General features: G+C 45.0%; 1 protein-coding gene across 1 annotated transcript in view; it reads right to left on the bottom strand.

Moving 5' to 3' along the window:
- COG5 (component of oligomeric golgi complex 5) overlaps positions 1–17,862 on the bottom strand; it is a 397,019-nt gene that overhangs the window by 118,035 nt on the left and 261,122 nt on the right. The window contains exon 11 of the mRNA XM_036918977.2: positions 1,800–1,881. Coding sequence (XP_036774872.2) covers positions 1,800–1,881 — 82 coding nt within the window. The remainder of the gene's footprint in view (positions 1–1,799; positions 1,882–17,862) is intronic.

Genomic DNA, 17,862 nt, shown 5'->3' with positions numbered 1-17,862 from the left:
GTATTAAAGCCTCTAGAAATATAGATGATAATACCTGCCTAGCTAACTGTGGCAGTGGGTGACCTATATTTCACCCTGAGCTGATATACTCCATAGTCACTGCTACATGCTGCACGTTTCTGTGGTCACATGCATTACTTAGAAACCACTTTGCATAGAAATGAGAGACACAATAGAGTACATGTTACTAAGAAAAGTTTAGGTCAAGGAACAGGAAAAGGTCACCTGTCTGACACTTGGCTAACCATGTATAAATCAGAAGGAAATAGAAAGAAAAAGCTTGCCTATGCTTGTTAATCAAAAGAATAAATAAAAAGTAATCATATCCTTGTGCAAAATGGTATAAATAAAGATGTCATCGGCACTTTGTTGAGAGACCTCCTCCAACTGACTCCGCGTCCTGTCTCTCCATGCGCTGACTCCATCCTGCACCTTTGGGCATCCCACCCCTCGGCTGGAGCTGGACTCTGGCATTTATCAAAATTAACTTTTGTCATTTGGAAGATAAATATATTGTATGTATCTATACAATGGAATACTAATTTATCAGCAGTAAGAAGGGAATGGACAACTAGTAAATGTAACAACATGGATGAATCTTAACACAATTATGCTGGCATAAAAGAATCCATACTGCATGATTCCAGTTTCATGAAAATCTAGGAAAACCTTAAACTCACACAAAGCTGAACATTAGTTACCAGGAGCCAAGAGGTGGCAGTAGGAGTTGACTACAAAAGTACATGACAGAAATTTGGAGGAAGGAGGGTGGACATGTTCTATATCTTAATTGTGAGGGAGATTAAAGGATATAAATGTCAAAATCCATGGAATCTTCTGCTTAAAATTGGTGAATTTTACTGTATACACATTACATCTCAGAAATGCTAACCAAAACAGATACCTAATGTAGGGAAATGAACGGTATTCTCTGAGTAGTGTGATCTGTAGAAGTAAATGGAATCAATCAGTCCTAAATAAACCTTCTGCTTAAGTTCTGTTTGGCCACACATGCATGAAGACCACCTCTGTGGTCACTGCCCTGTTGCATACTTCTTTAGAAACAGAACGAGGGAAGCAGGTAGTGTGGTTTATTAAGCCCTGAGTTGCCAGTGACAAAATAATGTTTATGTATATTAGGTACTTGCAATAAGTGTTTGTGAGTAAAAATTGAACTATACACTCTAAACATCCTTTTAAAAAGCCTAGGTACATTCAAAGCTTTTATATTCAGTGATTAAACAATTACGCTCAGAAGATATTAACTAGGAGATGTTTGTATATTTCATTGTTTGTAACTACCCTGTGCCATTATTTCATGACAAAAGTAAATTAAGGAAAAAGTTCTGTGGATCATATATGTATAAACAACTTTCAATTCATGATGCAGGTTATTTCATCTTCATTTTTAACAATAAAGAAAAAACTATAAAGTCCCTGCATTTTAATATCTTTTAGTTAGGATTTAAAATAATTCTGCTGGCATTAACTAAATTCTTCAACATCAACTGCTTTATACCCTTTATACAGGAAAATTCAGGTAGAGTTCCTCCAGGTGTGAATTATGGAAAATTCACTTATTATGCAGAATTTTATCCCACATATTAACTACAAAAAGAAATATGTAAAAAATTAACTTACAGCTCATCAAACTGAATATATATGGCTAATATACAAAATAACAATTAAACAGGAGTTTTAAAGAGATATGTTTTATAAACAGTAGAGCAAAATATTTTGACACTGTTTTACAGTAACTTAAACTTTGAAATGATTTGCAAAATAAATGACCGACTTACAGTTTGTTGCCATACAAAACTGAGAAGAAAGTGCTTGAGTAACTGAATTCCAAAATCTGTATAAGATTTCAGATTGTCCATCCTGTGACCCAAAAAAAGGGGGTGTATTCATTAGTTTCTAAAAATTATAAAAAATAAGATATAACTGTATTTATTAAAAATGTGTTTTATGTATTAAAAATGAAAATTTCTAAGACATATCTATCAAACAATGGAATTAAGTAACTAAGTAGAAATACATAGACGACTCAAATCATGTCTCATGTTCAAATAACCAGTCATCATCCTTCTCTGCTATTACTAGCTGTGTAAGCTTGGGCAAGTTGCTTAATCACTCTGTGCCTCCTTCCCATCTGTGAAATGGAGATGATAACAGTACCTACCTTGCAGGATTATAATAAGGATTAAAAAGTTCATAAAAGTCAAGTCTTGGGACAGTTCCTAACATATAATAAATCCTCAGTGAATGTTAGTTGTTAGATTACAATTATAATCATCCTCATCCTTTGATAGCTTAGCATGATAGTTCATCCAACTTTGAATATATGTTTTAGGAAGTAATTAGTAAAAAGGTAAATATTAGTTCAAGTGTTATTTGTTAAACAAAGTAGACTTGACCCTTGAACAATGCAGGTTTGAACTGAGCCAGTTCAATCATACATGAATTTTTTTCAATACTAAATACATTGGAAAATTTTTTGGAGATTTGTGACTATTTGAAAAAACATTTTTCTTTTCTCTAGCTTACTTTATTATAAGAATACAGTATTTAATACATATAACATACAAAATATGTGTTAATTTATATTATTGGTAAGGCTTCCAGTCCACAGTAAGCTATTATTTAACCTTTGGTGAGTCAAAGTGAGGTAAGGCAAGGACATGGGACAAGCATCATGATGAACTTTTCGTGCTTATGATGAAAAGTGTTGAGATATAATCAGTATAGTAGGAACTGGAGGGAATCCCATCTTAAGGCTAAGATTCCATTTTAAAAAGCAGAGAGTTGAGAAGTAAGATACCTAACATATTCTCTGGTAATCAGACAATAACAACAGCCTATCTTAAGGCAGGGCAGGCAGCCTTTACTGGTAAGTCCCCACTACTTGAGGGTAACGACCATCTTGGAAAAAAACAGGATAAATAAATTCCTTATGTTGGGTTTATTGAGCAGAATTAGCTGCAGGACTGATAATAAAGGAAAGGAGACATGGTGTGTCTCATCAGAGATAAGCACCTTAAGACCACAAGTCAAGCCTATGCCCAACAACCACCCCCTCTGCCCTTTGCCCCATTCTTGAAAGCCTTAAAGGATAGAAACCCCAAACTTTCAGTGCGCCTAAGGATGCCTGCACTATCTTTTAAGTGTGTACCTTCAAATAAATCTTTCTCACTGCTCAGATTATTGTGGTTTGTCTCTTTACTATTTCATTTTATTTCCAAGTCTTCGCTCTGTCTCCGCTTTACTCCTAATAAGTAGGAAGGGGTTGCTAAGAGCTCAGATTTGGACCTGCATGTTTCTGTTACCTGGGTGATTTTGACCTGGACGGAACTGCTGCTGTCAGAGCTCCTCTTAGTAGCCTGCCTGAAAATCTCCTTTCTTTGGGAATTTCTCAGAACATAACCGCACTGCATCCTGGGCTCTGTGGTTCCCCCAAATCCTGGGGTGGTAGGGGCCAGCGCCCGTGTCGTGCAAATCCAAGTGGACACAGGATGCCAGGTGACCCTAGTTTCAGGAGTTGGCAAGGGAATCTCCCTTAAACTGAGAACTTTCCCTCTTTTTCTCTGCATTTATCTGTTCTCTGCTGCCTGCATGGCAGCTGCCATTCCTTGCTGCTAGTACACTAGGAGAGACTTCCTCAAACACAGCTGCCTGGCACCAAAAGGTTATGTGCCGGTTTTCAGTCTAGTGGGGGTTGGTGCCCCCAACCACCAGATTACTCTAAGAGCCAACTGTACATTAATACTGTTAAAACAGAATCACACTTCTAGAAATTGCACCATGTAGTTTTAAGTTATTAACAAATTACTGGTATTATATGTTTGAAATGAAAAATGCCAATTTCATATGGTTCACCCTAGTAATGTAAATATGTCTAATGTTCAATTATGACCATTGTCATAAAAAAAAGAATTAGGAAGTTGTTAATTCTTACTTTTGCACTTAGAACAAATGAAATTCTAATTTCCAAGGTTGTAAATCAAGAAAATAACCAATGAAAACACTGATTTCTCTCACTTTTATACCCTAGGCACACTTTTATTTTCATTGTTGTCTCTTTGTTCAGAAAGTCTTTTGTTTGAATTTAACTGGTTATTGTATATCATAAAAAAAAGCAAATCAAATAATTGTTAATTTATTATGCAATGATCAGAAAATAGACTCAGATGCTGCAGATATGCAACTTAAAAATATTTTTCATCATTACTGAAGAACTACTATAATACACCAAATTAACAGAATGAAGGACAAACACCACATGATCATGTCCAATATACACAGAAATGCACTTGAAAATACTCAACACCATTTCAGGATAAAAATCACTCAACAAGCTAGCAACAGAAGGAAATTACCTCAACATAATAAAGACCAAATAGGAAAAGCCAACAGTTAACATCATAATGGTGAAAACTGAAAGCTTTCCCTCAAGATGAGGAAAAGCTGATGAAAATATAGTCTACAGACATACACACTTTGTAAAGAAGTGCAAAGAGCAGCAAAAGTCAGGAAAAAGAACTAATAAAACCTAGCTAAACCCTAGAGCAAGAGCTACCCAGCTTTCGTAGAAACTGCCTGAAGCTAACACGCCTGCCCTAAGTTAGATAACCAGAGGTGGGCAGTAGCCTCGGGACATAACCCGTGATAAGTCACGTAGACACGCTTGTGTGAGCTAGAGATTACGGGAAGCGGTTAGGTAACCAGGGCGTTCTCGTTTCAACTCCATTGGTTAAAATATAGAATATATAGAATGTGTTTTAAAATTACTGGTTGTAGAAATGCGCGGGCTTCGGTGCAACGGCTGTGAAAACCCTATATAATCCATATCTAAAGTTGCCTAGGGGTCGGCAGCTTGGACTCGGCCTGCGTGTCAGGGGAGGTGCTGTCGGCCCCAGCTAGCTGGCTGAATAAAGACTTTGCTTGGATTTGCATCTCCGTGTCTATGTGGTTTGCTCTCTGGGGAAACCCCGGAGTCCTGGACCCTAACATTTTGGGGGCTCGTCCGGGATCTGAGCAGCTTCCCTGAGAACAAAGGACGGCTGGAGGCAAGGTCTAATTGTCCGGACGGGGCAGTGTAATTCGAGGGTCGCCCCCTCGTGTCTGCATAAACCCATTATAAAGCGGGAGTCGCCATCCCGTGTATGGTCTCGGGTTAGTGACCCGGAGTGAGGAAGTCCGGGTTGGTAGTCCCGGCCCCCAGGTTAGCAACCCTGGGTGAAGTCCAGGTAACCAATCCTGGCCCTGGGGTCCGAGTGACTCAGCCTTGGGAAGGCAAGCCCGATCGGCAGGAACCTGGCACCCAAGGAGGAAAAGATCAAGCTCGTCACCCCGCGGCAGTCCAAGTGGACGCCTTTCGGGAGAATCACGAGAGTTTTTGAGGATCCTGAAAGTGGTGAGTGTGGTGCGCACCAGAGTGAGAGAAGGACCGGTCCGAGCGAGTGCGATCAGATGTGGTGTGTGTGTTTAGTGTTATTGTTGCTTGTTTTATTGTGTTTTGGTTTATATTTCTTTCTGCGCTTATCATTTTAAGTTTCCCCTATTCTGAGGTTCTCCTGTTCTTTCCGTTCCTCCTTTCTGCCACTAAATCATTCCCCACGGGCACGGGTCGGGCAATTAAGAGCCATTAGGGCGCCCGCCGCTAGAAGACTCCCGTGACAGGATAAGGGGGTCACAGCCGCGAATCCCAGATAAATTCGCATCCCCCGCAGAAGAAAAAAACTGTGCAACGACAGGCACCTGTTCACAAGCACATACACCAGTCATCTTGTTTTAAGTGGCATCTCTATCCTTCGCCTTTGTCTTCCTCACTATGGGCCAAACTCAGGCTACTCCTAAAGGTCTGATCCTTTCCCATTTTCCAAAGGTCAAGGAACAGGCCTTAAATATGGGTCTTAGCATCAAGAAAGGTAAGCTCAACACCCTTTGCTCAGCCGAGTGGCCTTCCTTTGAAGTAGGCTGGCCAATGCAGGGGTCTCTTTCCCTGGACCTTATCGGCAAAGTCAAAGCCATTATCTCCCAGCCAGACCCTGAGGGCCACCCCGACCAACTTCCCTATATTCTTGTCTGGGAAAATTTGGCCAAGAATCCCCCTTCCTGGCTGAGGCCCTTTTTGGTGGGGAAACCTCACACCGACCCACTAAAGACTTCCGTCCTAGTTGCCCGGGAAGATTTAAAGCCCTCTGATCGCAGGGCCAGAACCCCGAGTGCACTGCCCGTTCTCCCGGACAGTTCTCCCCTCTACCCCCCTCTGCCAATTGAGCGGCCACCCCCGTATACGGCTCCAAGGGAGGAATGGGGTGAAGCCGCCGGGGTTGTAGAAAACGAGGTTGGGGAGCCCAGCAGGGACAAGGCGGCCGCAGCTTCTCCAGATTCTTCAGCAAGAGAAGACAGGAGGCCAGGGAGAGCGGGAGGAATGGCCGCAGCTTTTCCAGGCTCTCCAGCAAGAGAGGGCAGGAAGCCAGGGAGAGCGGGAGGAATGCAGTTAAGGCCTCGGGGGGCCAGGGAACAAGAAGGGGAGGCTCCCTCCTCCACCTCAGAAGGAGCAGTGCCGGTCCTGCCTGTGCATGCCATCGGTGCAGGCAGTCCGGATGGAGCTCAACAATATCAGTACTGGCCCTTTTCATCTAGTGACCTCTATAATTGGAGGACTCAGAACCCTCCCTTCTCGGAGGACCCCAAGTGTCTTATAGGTCTGGTGGAGTCCATTATGTTTACACATTGTCCCACATGGGACGACTGCCAGCAATTGCTCCGCACCCTCTTCACAACGGAAGAGCGAGAGCGTATCCTCAATGAGGCCAGGAAAAATGTCCTCGGAGAAAATGGAAGACCCACTACCCTCCAGCCCATCATCGATGAGGCGTTCCCACTTGCGCGCCCAAATTGGGACTTCGGGACTGCAGAAGGTAGGGAGCGTCTCCAGGTCTACCACCAGACTCTGATGACTGGTTTCCAGGCGGCCGCCAGGCGGCCCACTAAACTGGCTAAGGTAAAAACTATTGTTCAGGGGGAAATGGAAAGCCCGGCCGCATATCTGGAAAGGCTGTTTGATGCTTACAGGCAATATACCCCCATAAACCCAGAAGCAGAGGAACACAGATCAGCTGTAGTCCTTTCATTCATCAACCAGGCAGCCCCCAATATCCGGAGGAAACTCCACAAGTGGGATGACCTGGGGGAAATATCTATTAGAGAAATGCTGCAGCAAGCGGAGAAGGTCTTCAATGCTAGGGAAACTCCAGAAGACAGAGAGGAAAGGCTGAGGAAAGAGAAATGGGTAATGCAGGAGAAAAATAGGAAAGAAGACAGAGAATTTCAGAGGCGGGAGAATAAGAAGCAGAGGGAGGAGATGGCCAGGATATTCCTGGCCGGGGTGAAGGAGAGCCCTAGATCACCTCGAAGAATAGGGCCCCGCCAATCCCGACTAGGACGAGATCAATGCGCCCTGTGTAAGAGATATGGGCAATGGAAGAGGGAGTGCCCCAAAAGGAGGGAACAAGGCGGAGGGAACCCCATTAAGACCCTACACCTAGGAGAGGAGAATTGACAGGGACGGGGCTCGGCACCCTTCCCCGAGTCCTGGGTAACCCTGTGCATGGAGGGGACTCCCATTGGGTTCATGGTAGATACTGGGGCACAGTATTCAGTTCTCAACCAAGCCCACGGTCCCCTAAACCCAGGACGCACAAGTATAGTCCAAGGAGCGACAGGGTCCAAGAGATGTGCCTGGACTACTAACAGAAAAGTGGACCTAGGAAGGCATCAGGTCTCCCACTCATTTCTGGTCGTACCCGAGAGCCCCGCACCATTGCTGGGCAGAGACTTACTAACCAAGGTCGGCACGCGCATCCATTTTGAACCCGAGGGGATAAAGATCATGGACAAAGAAGGGCAGCCCTTACAACCGGTACATGTGTTGACTCTATCCCTGGCTGATGAACATTGCCTGTTTCAGGCGGATCAAGAAGAGGGGGGCCAGGGAGAACAGGGAGAAATTGACTTTTGGTTGCAGAGGTTCCCTTCCGCATGGGCCGAAACCGGAGGAATCGGTCTCGCCAAACATCTGCCCCCGGTTGTTGTTCAACTCAAAGCTGCAGCCCTACCCGTCCGGGTCCGGCAGTATCCAATACTGGAAGAGGCTAGGAAAGGGATAGCATCCCATATCCACAGACTGTTGGAGACAGGAATCCTTAAACCCTACCGATCCACATGGAATATGCCCCTGCTTCCAGTAAGGAAGCCTGGCAGTGGGGATTACAGACCGGTGTAGGACTTGCGAAAGGTCAATGAGAGAATAGAAGACATCCACCCTACAGTGCCCAACCCTTACACCCTACTCAGCCACCTGCCACCTCACATGTGTGGTATACTACTCTGGACCTGAAAGATGCCTTCTTCAGTATCCCACTCTCTGAAGTTAGTCAGCCTTTGTTTGCTTTTGAGTGGCAGGAGCCAGGGGGAGGAAGAAATGAGCAACTTACCTGGACTAGACTGCCACAGGGCTTCAAGAACTCTCCCACCTTATTCAATGAAGCCCTAAGCCAGGACCTGGAGCCCTTTTGCAGGAGGCACCCCTGCGTGACACTGCTGTAGTATGTGGATGACCTGTTGCTGGCCACAAAAACCTGTGAGGAGTGCGAAGAAGCCACGGGGAACTTGCTGGCTGAACTAGGCACACTGGGATATCGAGCCAGCGCCAAGAAAGCCCACATCTGTCAGAGGTCAGTGGTCTACCTGGGGTATAAAATATCTAATGGAGCCAGGTGGCTAACTCAGGCCATGAAACAAACTATCCTGACTATCCCCATCCCTTCCTCACCCCGGGGAGTGAGGGAATTTCTTGGTTCAGCCGGGTTCTGCAGGCTCTGGATTCCAGGATACGCAGAAATAGCCCGACCGCTATATGAGGCGACCAAAGAAGGGCCGGGCTGGCAATGGAATCAGGAACAACAAGAGGCTTTTGACAGACTGAAAGAAGCTCTCCTGCGGGCCCCTGCCCTATCTCTGCCAGACCCAGAAAAACCCTTCATCCTGTTTGTAGATGAAAAGAAGGGAGTGGCTAAAGGAGTCCTGGCTCAGCAGCTGGGCCCATGGAAGAGACCTGTGGCCTATTTGTCCAAGTGGTTGGACCCAGCGGCCTCTGGGTGGCCACCTTGTCTGCGTATCCTAGCAGCCATCGCTCTACTAGTAAAAGAGGCAGACAAGCTGACTTTTGGCCAGAACCTGAGGGTAACAACCCCACATACTGTAGAGGGGATCCTCAGGCATCCTCCAGGAAAATGGATGACGAATACAAGACTCACCCACTACCAAGGGCTCCTACTAGATTCTCCACGAATTGTCTTCTCTGACTCGGTGACCCTAAATCCTGCCACCCTTCTGCCGAACCCAGATCTGTCGACCCCCATCCATGGCTGTAGAGACATCCTTTCCGAAATTATACAGGTGCGAGCAGACCTGAAAGACACACCGTTACTGAACTGTGAGCTAAATTGGTACACAGATGGGAGCAGCTTTGTGCAGGGAGGGGTCAGGAGAGCAGGGGCAGCGGTAGTGACCCACGAAGGGGAAGTTGTCTGGAGCGCAGCTCTGCCCCCTGGCACCTCAGCACAGAAGGCGGAACTTACTGCTCTCACTGAGGCCCTGGAAAGAGCCGAAGGCAAGCGGGCCAACATCTACACAGATAGCAGGTATGCTTTTGGCACTGTCCACGTCCACGGTGCCATCTACCGAGAAAGAGGATTCCGTTCCGCAGAAGGAAAGGAACTGAGGAATCTACAAGAAGTCCAAAGACTACTAGCCACTATCAAAAAACCAAAGGCGGTAGCAGTTATACATGTACTGGGCCACCAACCAAAGAAGACACCTGAGGCCATCGGCAACAACCATGCTGATGCGGAAGCTAGGAGGGCGGCCCTCTCGGACACCCTTGTACTTGCAGCCCTCGAGATACCCATACCTGAACTGCCGGCCCTGCCACCCAAACCTGAGTATTCCCCTCAGGACCTCGAGTGGATTAGGAAACAAGTCTCGGGGAAAGTGTTTGGGGAAGGAAATTGGGGTAGGGACCAAGAGGGTAGATTGATTCTGCCAGAAGCATTAGGACAGTATATGCTTGCTAATCTGCATAAGTCCACCCATCTAGGCTGGAAAAAGCTGCTCAGCCTTTTCCAGTCTGCACAGTTGGTGTTTCCCCACCAGAATGAGGCAGCTCATCAGATCACGGAAGAATGTAGTAGCTGTGCAATGCTAAGACCAGCCCCAAGAGAGCTGCACCCGGCAGGTACTCGGGAAAGGGGGAGGGCTCCAGGGAGGAATTGGGAAATAGACTTCACTGAAGTAAAACCAGGGAAGTATGGATATAAGTATTTGCTGGTTATGGTGGATACCTTCTCGGGGTGGGTGGAGGCTTTCCCAACCAAGCATGAGACCAGCCAGGTGGTAGCAAAAAAAATAATTGAAGAGATCGTCCCCAGATATGGGGTCCCTGAAGCCATAGGTTCCAATAACGGCCCGGCTTTCGTTAGCAAAGTCCTGCAAGGACTAGCCCTGGCTTTGGGGGTGGATTGGAAGTTACATTGTGCTTACAACCCACAAAGCTCTGGGCAGGTAGAGAGAATGAATCGGACCTTGAAGGAGACCCTTTCTAAATTGGTATTGGAGACTGGCGGGGACTGGGTGACCGTCCTTCCCTTAGCCATCTTCCGCGCTCAGAACTCCCCCCATTGTACATGGTTTAACTCCATTTGAGATAATGTATGGGGCCCCTCCACCCATAACTCGGCGAGTGCAGCTTCCCGGTGCAGAGGACCTGGCCCCTGACTATCTGAATGTGTTGCAAGCTCTTGCTAAAGTGCAGCAGGAAATCTGGCCCCTGATCAGAGCATATTACGAGGGCGGGAAAATTCCGAGCCCGGAACATGGCATAGTCCCAGGGGATATGGTATGGGTCAAGAGACACCAAGTGAGGACTCTCGAGCCCAGGTGGAAGGGACCTTATGTTGTATTGTTTACCACCCCCACTGCTCTCAAGGTTGATGGTATCGCTCCCTGGGTGCATCACACTCACGTTTGGAAGGTCCTGCCTCATAAAGATCCAGGGGCCCGCAAGGAAGAGTGGAAGGTGCAGCAGCATCTTGCGAATCCCCTAAAACTACACCTAAGCCGAAGATGAAGGGGATCCTGCTGATAAGCACCTTAATATGGACCTTCAAGGGAACCACGCTCGAAGGCACCAACCCCCCTCAGCCATGGGACCTGACCTGGATGCTGGTTAACGGCGCAACTGAGGAGGTCATCAGTACCACAGAACACACTGCGCCACTCGGAACCTGGTGGCCTGACCTGTTTTTCTGCCTTCGACTGATCAACCAAGGTTACCGAACCCTTTGGGTGCAGCCCAACATCCCTCAAAACTTGGCTCGCTCCCATGGATTTTATGCTTGCCCAGAAGCAGGTAAAGGAGAGTCATGTGGGTGGGGGCCCTTCTGGTGTGCCAACATAGGGGACTGTGTGACCTCAAACGATGGGGATCGGAGATGGCCAGTTACAAAAAAGGATGCTGTCAAATTTTCTTATGTCAACCAGGGCATCCCTCATCACATGCCTATGGACAAGGCTTGTGACCGAAGGGACCAGGATTGGGTATGAATTCAATTCACCGAGACGGGCAAAAAGACTGAGGTATCGCGTTGGATAAAAGGACTAAAATGGGGGATAAAGTACTATAAATATGAGGGACATGGGGAACGTGAAGGCTCAATCCTCACCATCAAATTAGCCGTGTCAACTCCCAGCACCGCCGTAGGTCCCAACCCGGTTATACATCCCCAGAAACCTTCGATCCAGGACAAGGGCCTGGGCCAAAGGGAAGAGAAAATGTTGACCGGACGTACGCCTGAGCCTCACGCCCGGCTCAGCTCCCCGAGGGGCGCCCTGGCGGGCACCGACGACTACATCCGCAGGCCAACCGCCGGAACACATGCCCCGGACCCACCTGTAGTAGTAGCCGGGGCCGTAGCCGTAATAGCCATGGGGCGAGTCGTCGGAGCCTCCATAGCCTGGCCCGTAGCCCTGCTGGTAGCCATAGCCCTGGTTCCATGGTTCCAGTAGGTGCTGTAGCCCTGATTCCAGAGCCCACAAGAGGACCAGGTCTGGGTCCCTCCGGATCAGATAGCCCCATGTGGGAAATGGTGCAGGCAGTAGCAGAGACTCTTAACCACGCCACTCCCTCCCTCACCGATCCCTGTTGGCTATGCTACCCAGGTTCACCCCCCTTCTATGAGGCAATCGGGATAAATGGCTCCTACACTATCAGCAACTCCCATCCCACTTACTGGGACGGGAAACCGTGGGGACTTACGATCACTCAGGTTTCAGTCGCTGGTACGTGTGTAGGCACAGTCTCGACGGCCCAGGGCCAGTTATGCTCTTCCTATGCTTACAACACGTGGGAGCAGGAAAAGTGGATTATACCCTCCTCGGGCTGGTGGCTCTGCTCAAAGACAGGCCTCACTCTGGCCCTATCCACCTCTGTGTTCAATGCTAACAGTGAGTTTTGTGTGCTGGTGGCCATTCTACCTCGCCTAATGTATCATTCTCATGAATCTCTCCTTTCTTATTGGGAAGAAAGGCCGAGCCCCCACCGGAGCAAGAGGGAGGTTGTTACCGCCCTGACCATTGGGACCCTCTTCTCCCTAGGGATAGCAGGGGCAGGCACTGGGGTCACAGCACTTGTAACTCGGGAAAAAGGGCTCACAGCCCTGAGGCTGGCAGTCGACAGGGACCTAGAACAACTCCGACAGTCAATATCAGACCTGGAGCAATCCCTCACCTCCTTGTCAGAGGTGGTCCTACAAAACCGAAGGGGTCTGGACCTCTTGTTCTTAAAGGAAGGTGGACTGTGTGCAGCCCTAAAGGAAGAGTGCTGTTTCTATGTAGATAAGACAGGTGCAGTCAGAGATTCCTTAGCCAAACTAAAAATGGATCTAGAGAAGAGGCGTAAAGAATATGAGAGTAACGAAAGCTGGTTTGAGTCTTGGTTCAAATACAAGCCTTGGTTCGCTACCCTCCTCTCGGCCGTTGCAGGGCCATTAGTCATCCTGCTGTTGTTGCTTACAATCGGTCCGTGCATAATAAACAGGCTACTTAGGTTTATACAGGAGAGGATTAACACCGTCCAACTTCTGGTCCTTCGTCAAAAGTATCAGGCCCTAGGTGCCGCTGTGGAAGATTCCTCAGTCTGATCAAGAAAAGGGGGGAATGTAAAGAAGTGCAAAGAGCAGCAAAAGTCAGGAAAAAGAACTAATAAAACCTAGCTAAACCCTAGAGCAAGAGCTACCCAGCTTTCGTAGAAACTGCCCGAAGCTAACACGCCTGCCCTAAGTTAGATAACCAGAGGTGGGCAGTAGCCTCGGGACATAACCCGTGATAAGTCACGTAGACACGCTTGTGTGAGCTAGAGATTACGGGAAGCGGTTAGGTAACCAGGGCGTTCTCGTTTCAACTCCATTGGTTAAAATATAGAATATATAGAATGTGTTTTAAAATTACTGGTTGTAGAAATGCGCGGGCTTCGGTGCAACGGCTGTGAAAACCCTATATAATCCATATCTAAAGTTGCCTAGGGGTCGGCAGCTTGGACTCGGCCTGCGTGTCAGGGGAGGTGCTGTCGGCCCCAGCTAGCTGGCTGAATAAAGACTTTGCTTGGATTTGCATCTCCGTGTCTATGTGGTTTGCTCTCTGGGGAAACCCCGGAGTCCTGGACCCTAACAACTTAAAGCAAACTTTAGTCAATCTTGCCTAAGAATACAAATATAAAATTCTCAGATACGAAAGCAAATTAATTTCAACAGTATATTAAAACAGTTATTTGAATTATCTACCTATGTAAGTCGGGTTTATGTCAGCAATGTATCATTTAATATTAAGGTATCTATTGATATAATTACCTAGTGTCTCCAAGAAGGAAATCTACAGAATCACTTAGTCAAGTGAATAAATGGCAATCAATACCCTTTCATTTAATTAATAACCCACTACCCAGTCCTCATTTTTTTATGTCACAGAAGACAATGCATGATTCTTCTCTTTTTTCAAAATTATGGTAAAAAAAACTCATAAAACTTAATATCTTAACCTTTTTTAAGTGTACTGTAGTGTTAACTGTATGTAACTTTCTGTGCAATAGATCATTACAACTTTCTCATTTTGCAGAACTGAAACTCCATACCTCTTTAAAAACTTTTTTTGTCCTACCTCCAGCCCCTAACAACCATGTATCTACTTTCTCTTTCTAAGAATGACTATTTTAGATAGTGGAATCATACAATATTTGTCTTTTTGTGATTAGCTTACTTCATTTAGCAAAATGTCCTCAAGTTACATCCATGTCTTATTTTACCGGAAATATTATTGCTTTTACTTGAGAAATGTTTATAAATCCATTTATTTTTATTCTTCCTTGTCATCTTTTTGATGTGATTCATAAATAACATGTATTTAATTTTATTATTAAAAACAATTTTTGTCTTTTAATAAGAAATTACAAACTAAATATGTTACTTGATAGATTGTTCTTACTTTTATCATCTCATTTGTACTTTCTTTGTGTTTCCTTTGTTTCTAGTGTTTGTCCTACGGGTTATTTTTGTTTGCTTTTATCTTCCTTTCAGGCTTTTTCCTGTTATGTTTTTTGGATGTGTCATTACCTATTCCTACAATTAACCATAGACCCCTTTAAGGCAAATCATCTTTGCAACTCCACAGAATTTCTGAAACGTATTTCTAGAAAAAAAAGAATTCTTCAAGGTTTTTTTAGAATTGACGAAGTAAACAAGAAAATTCTAACTCCTAGACACAGCCTTCTGAAGGAAAACCTGGGGTCCCAGATAATCTGGCTACTTCTCCCTTCTTAGTGAAGAGTTGCTCAAAATTTGAAAGCCATGAAGTATATGGTTTTAATTAAATCAGGGAAGAACCCAAAATGTCTATACTCTCTAAATGTATGTGAACCTTGACTAAGTAATGTGGGTAAAATTGTAGCATTTCCAGAATATCTCGCCTGGCTTTAGAATATCTGCATATCAATAGGCGTTGAGGTGGAAAGAAGTATGGCTTTAGTGCATTTGCATATTTCCTCAGGGGTGAAGAAGTTCATCTCCATATCAATGGGTGATTACCTGGGCAACAGAGGGCTTATCTGCACTTGACAGGTGAGGGGGAGGGCCGGTGTGGTTAATGCTGGAACAGAGAATAAAGATGGCCTGGAACTGCAGTTTGTGAGCAATAAACGGGTTTAAAATTTTATTTCTCCCTTTGAATGATTTTGGTTTTTAGGGGTATTTTGCCCCGGGATTTCCTTTCCCCAAACTTACAAGTAATAACATTTTCTGACTGTCCATTATGTAACAGGCTCTAGTGTTAAAACTTACAACAGCCATTAGAATGTAAGTTCTAGGACAGCACAGGACTCAGCCTCTTTTTACCACTGTAATTTCAGCACTGAGAATGTGACCAGAACATTAAAGCCACTCAATAAATATTTATTCAAAGAATGAAAGGAACAATACTACAAGAAGGCATTCATAGTCCCTTTCTAAAGAGAAAACAAAAATTCAAGAAGAGATAAGGAACTTCCTTAGAACTACACAAAATATCAGAACTTGGATATCTGATATATTAAAGAAGTATTCCCCCTTAACTTGACTTATAAAGTTCTTTATGACCTGACTGTCTCAGTCTATTTTTCTTGTTACACAGCACTGAGGTCAACGATCCAACCACACTCAAATTTTTTCTGGTTCTTGAAGGTTCTTTTGTAGTCTCTCTCAGTTATCAGCTTTAACAACCACACCTTCTTCAGAGATCAGGTTAGGTGTCTCTTCTCTTGGTTCCCTTAGGTTCAGTGCACTGTTACATAATTTTATAGCATCCCATATTTCCTATCATAATATTATCCTCTTTAAATAAAGGAACAGAGTAGTGGTTAAGAAGAGGAACTCTGGAGGCAGAATATTAAGGTTCAAATCCAGACTCTACTGTGGGAATAGAATGATATAATAAAACAAATATTATACATATGTATGTGTGTTTTATATATGTATATGATATGCATACATATATATACACACACATATACATTTATTATACATATTCTGCCAAAATATACAGATAAAGTATTAATTTTAACTATAAAAGAATTATCAAAAATTGTATTATCAAAGCCATTACATAAATATAATTTCCTGCATAAAATAGGAAAATAAAAAGATACATAAAAAATCATGTCACTCAGATGGTGGTGTGAGAGGTGAGACAGAGGGTTCTTTCTAAAACTGCATATAATTCGAAAATATAATTAATACAACTAATCCTGAAAAAGCAACAGGAAAGAGGACTGCGCCAAACTGCATACACCTGGAGAAAAGAATAAACATCATGGAACAGGGTAACGTACCAAAGCCATGGCCCGATAAGACACAAGCCGTTTCCCCATCCCTGCTCATTGGAAGGAGGAAGAGAAACAGAGCGAGAAACGAGTGTAGGCCTGGGACTGCTGAATACTTAACTCTGGAGATCTGCTCTGGGAGCAAAAACCAACATTGCATGGTGCTTGCATGGTACTCTCATGATTAGGGGATTAGAAAGCTAAGACAGGCAGAACTCCTGGAGAGACTGAGATTCCAGCTGCTTGTGGAAAGCAGGGATCCATATCCGGTTGCTCTGGGACAAAAGAAAGGTGGGCAGTCTGAGAGACAAGAGGGCTACTAATGGGGCAAGGATTGCACAGCGCTTACTGCTCAGGAGAAAGAACAGGTAGACAAAATTGTCCGGGTACACTCTGCCCAGCAGGTAGGGAACTTTCACGAGCTTCAGGTGCTCCAACTCCCTGGCTAGCTACACAGCTCCAAGGACCCCGTCGGTGATACGCAGCCTACTGTGCCTTTCTCCCGGCCAGCCCCACCTGGCCCACAAACTGGCAAACCCTACCCTGGCATTAGGACAGCAAGAGGGAAGACCTGTCTACAGCAACTACAAACACAAAGCCTAGAGGCTTATACCTGTGTGCTCAGCCCACTGGTTCTGGCAGTGGACACAGGCATTGCAGCTGGGAAGCAGGAAACAGCTCTTTCCTCCCCCCAGGCACCAATACCATTGCGAACCCAGACATTGCTTCAGGGGCTGAGCAGCACCAAAGAGTAGAGCTTCTGGGCACTAGAGGGCACCATATAGAAATATGAAATGCCAAAGGAACATGGTTCAAAGTAAAAATATGAATACAACTCCTGAAAAAGATTCAAATGACATCAACCTCAAGGATCTTTCTGAAAGGGATTTCAAAATAAAAATCATTAACATGCTTATGGAGATACAGAAAAATATTCAAGAACTCAGGAATGAATTCCAGTCAGAGATCCAATCATTACGGAACACAGTATCAGAAATGAAACATATAATGGAAACTTTTAAAAGCAGATTAGATACAGTGGAAGAGACCATGAGTGAAACAGAAATTAGAGAAGAGTCATACAAAGAAGCTGAGGCACAGAGAGAATAAAGGATCTCTAAGAATGAAAAAATATTGAGAGAAGTGTGTGACCGATCCAAATGAAAAAACATTTGTATTATAGGGGTACCAGAAGAAGAGAGAGTAAAAGGGAAAGAAAGTGTCTTTGAGGAGGTAACTGGTGAAAACTTCCCCAATCTGGGGAAGGAGATAGTCTCTCAGGCCATGGAGACGCACAGATCTCCCAACACAAGGGACACAAGGAAGACAACACCAGGACATACAGTAATTAAAATGGCAAAGAACAAGGATAAGGGCAGACTACTAAAAGCAGC

The sequence above is a fragment of the Manis pentadactyla genome, chromosome 7 (assembly GCF_030020395.1).
Source record: "Manis pentadactyla isolate mManPen7 chromosome 7, mManPen7.hap1, whole genome shotgun sequence".
Lineage (NCBI taxonomy): Eukaryota > Metazoa > Chordata > Mammalia > Pholidota > Manidae > Manis > Manis pentadactyla.
Note: the sequence above shows the minus strand (reverse complement) of the source record. Positions and strands in the feature narration are given on the sequence as shown.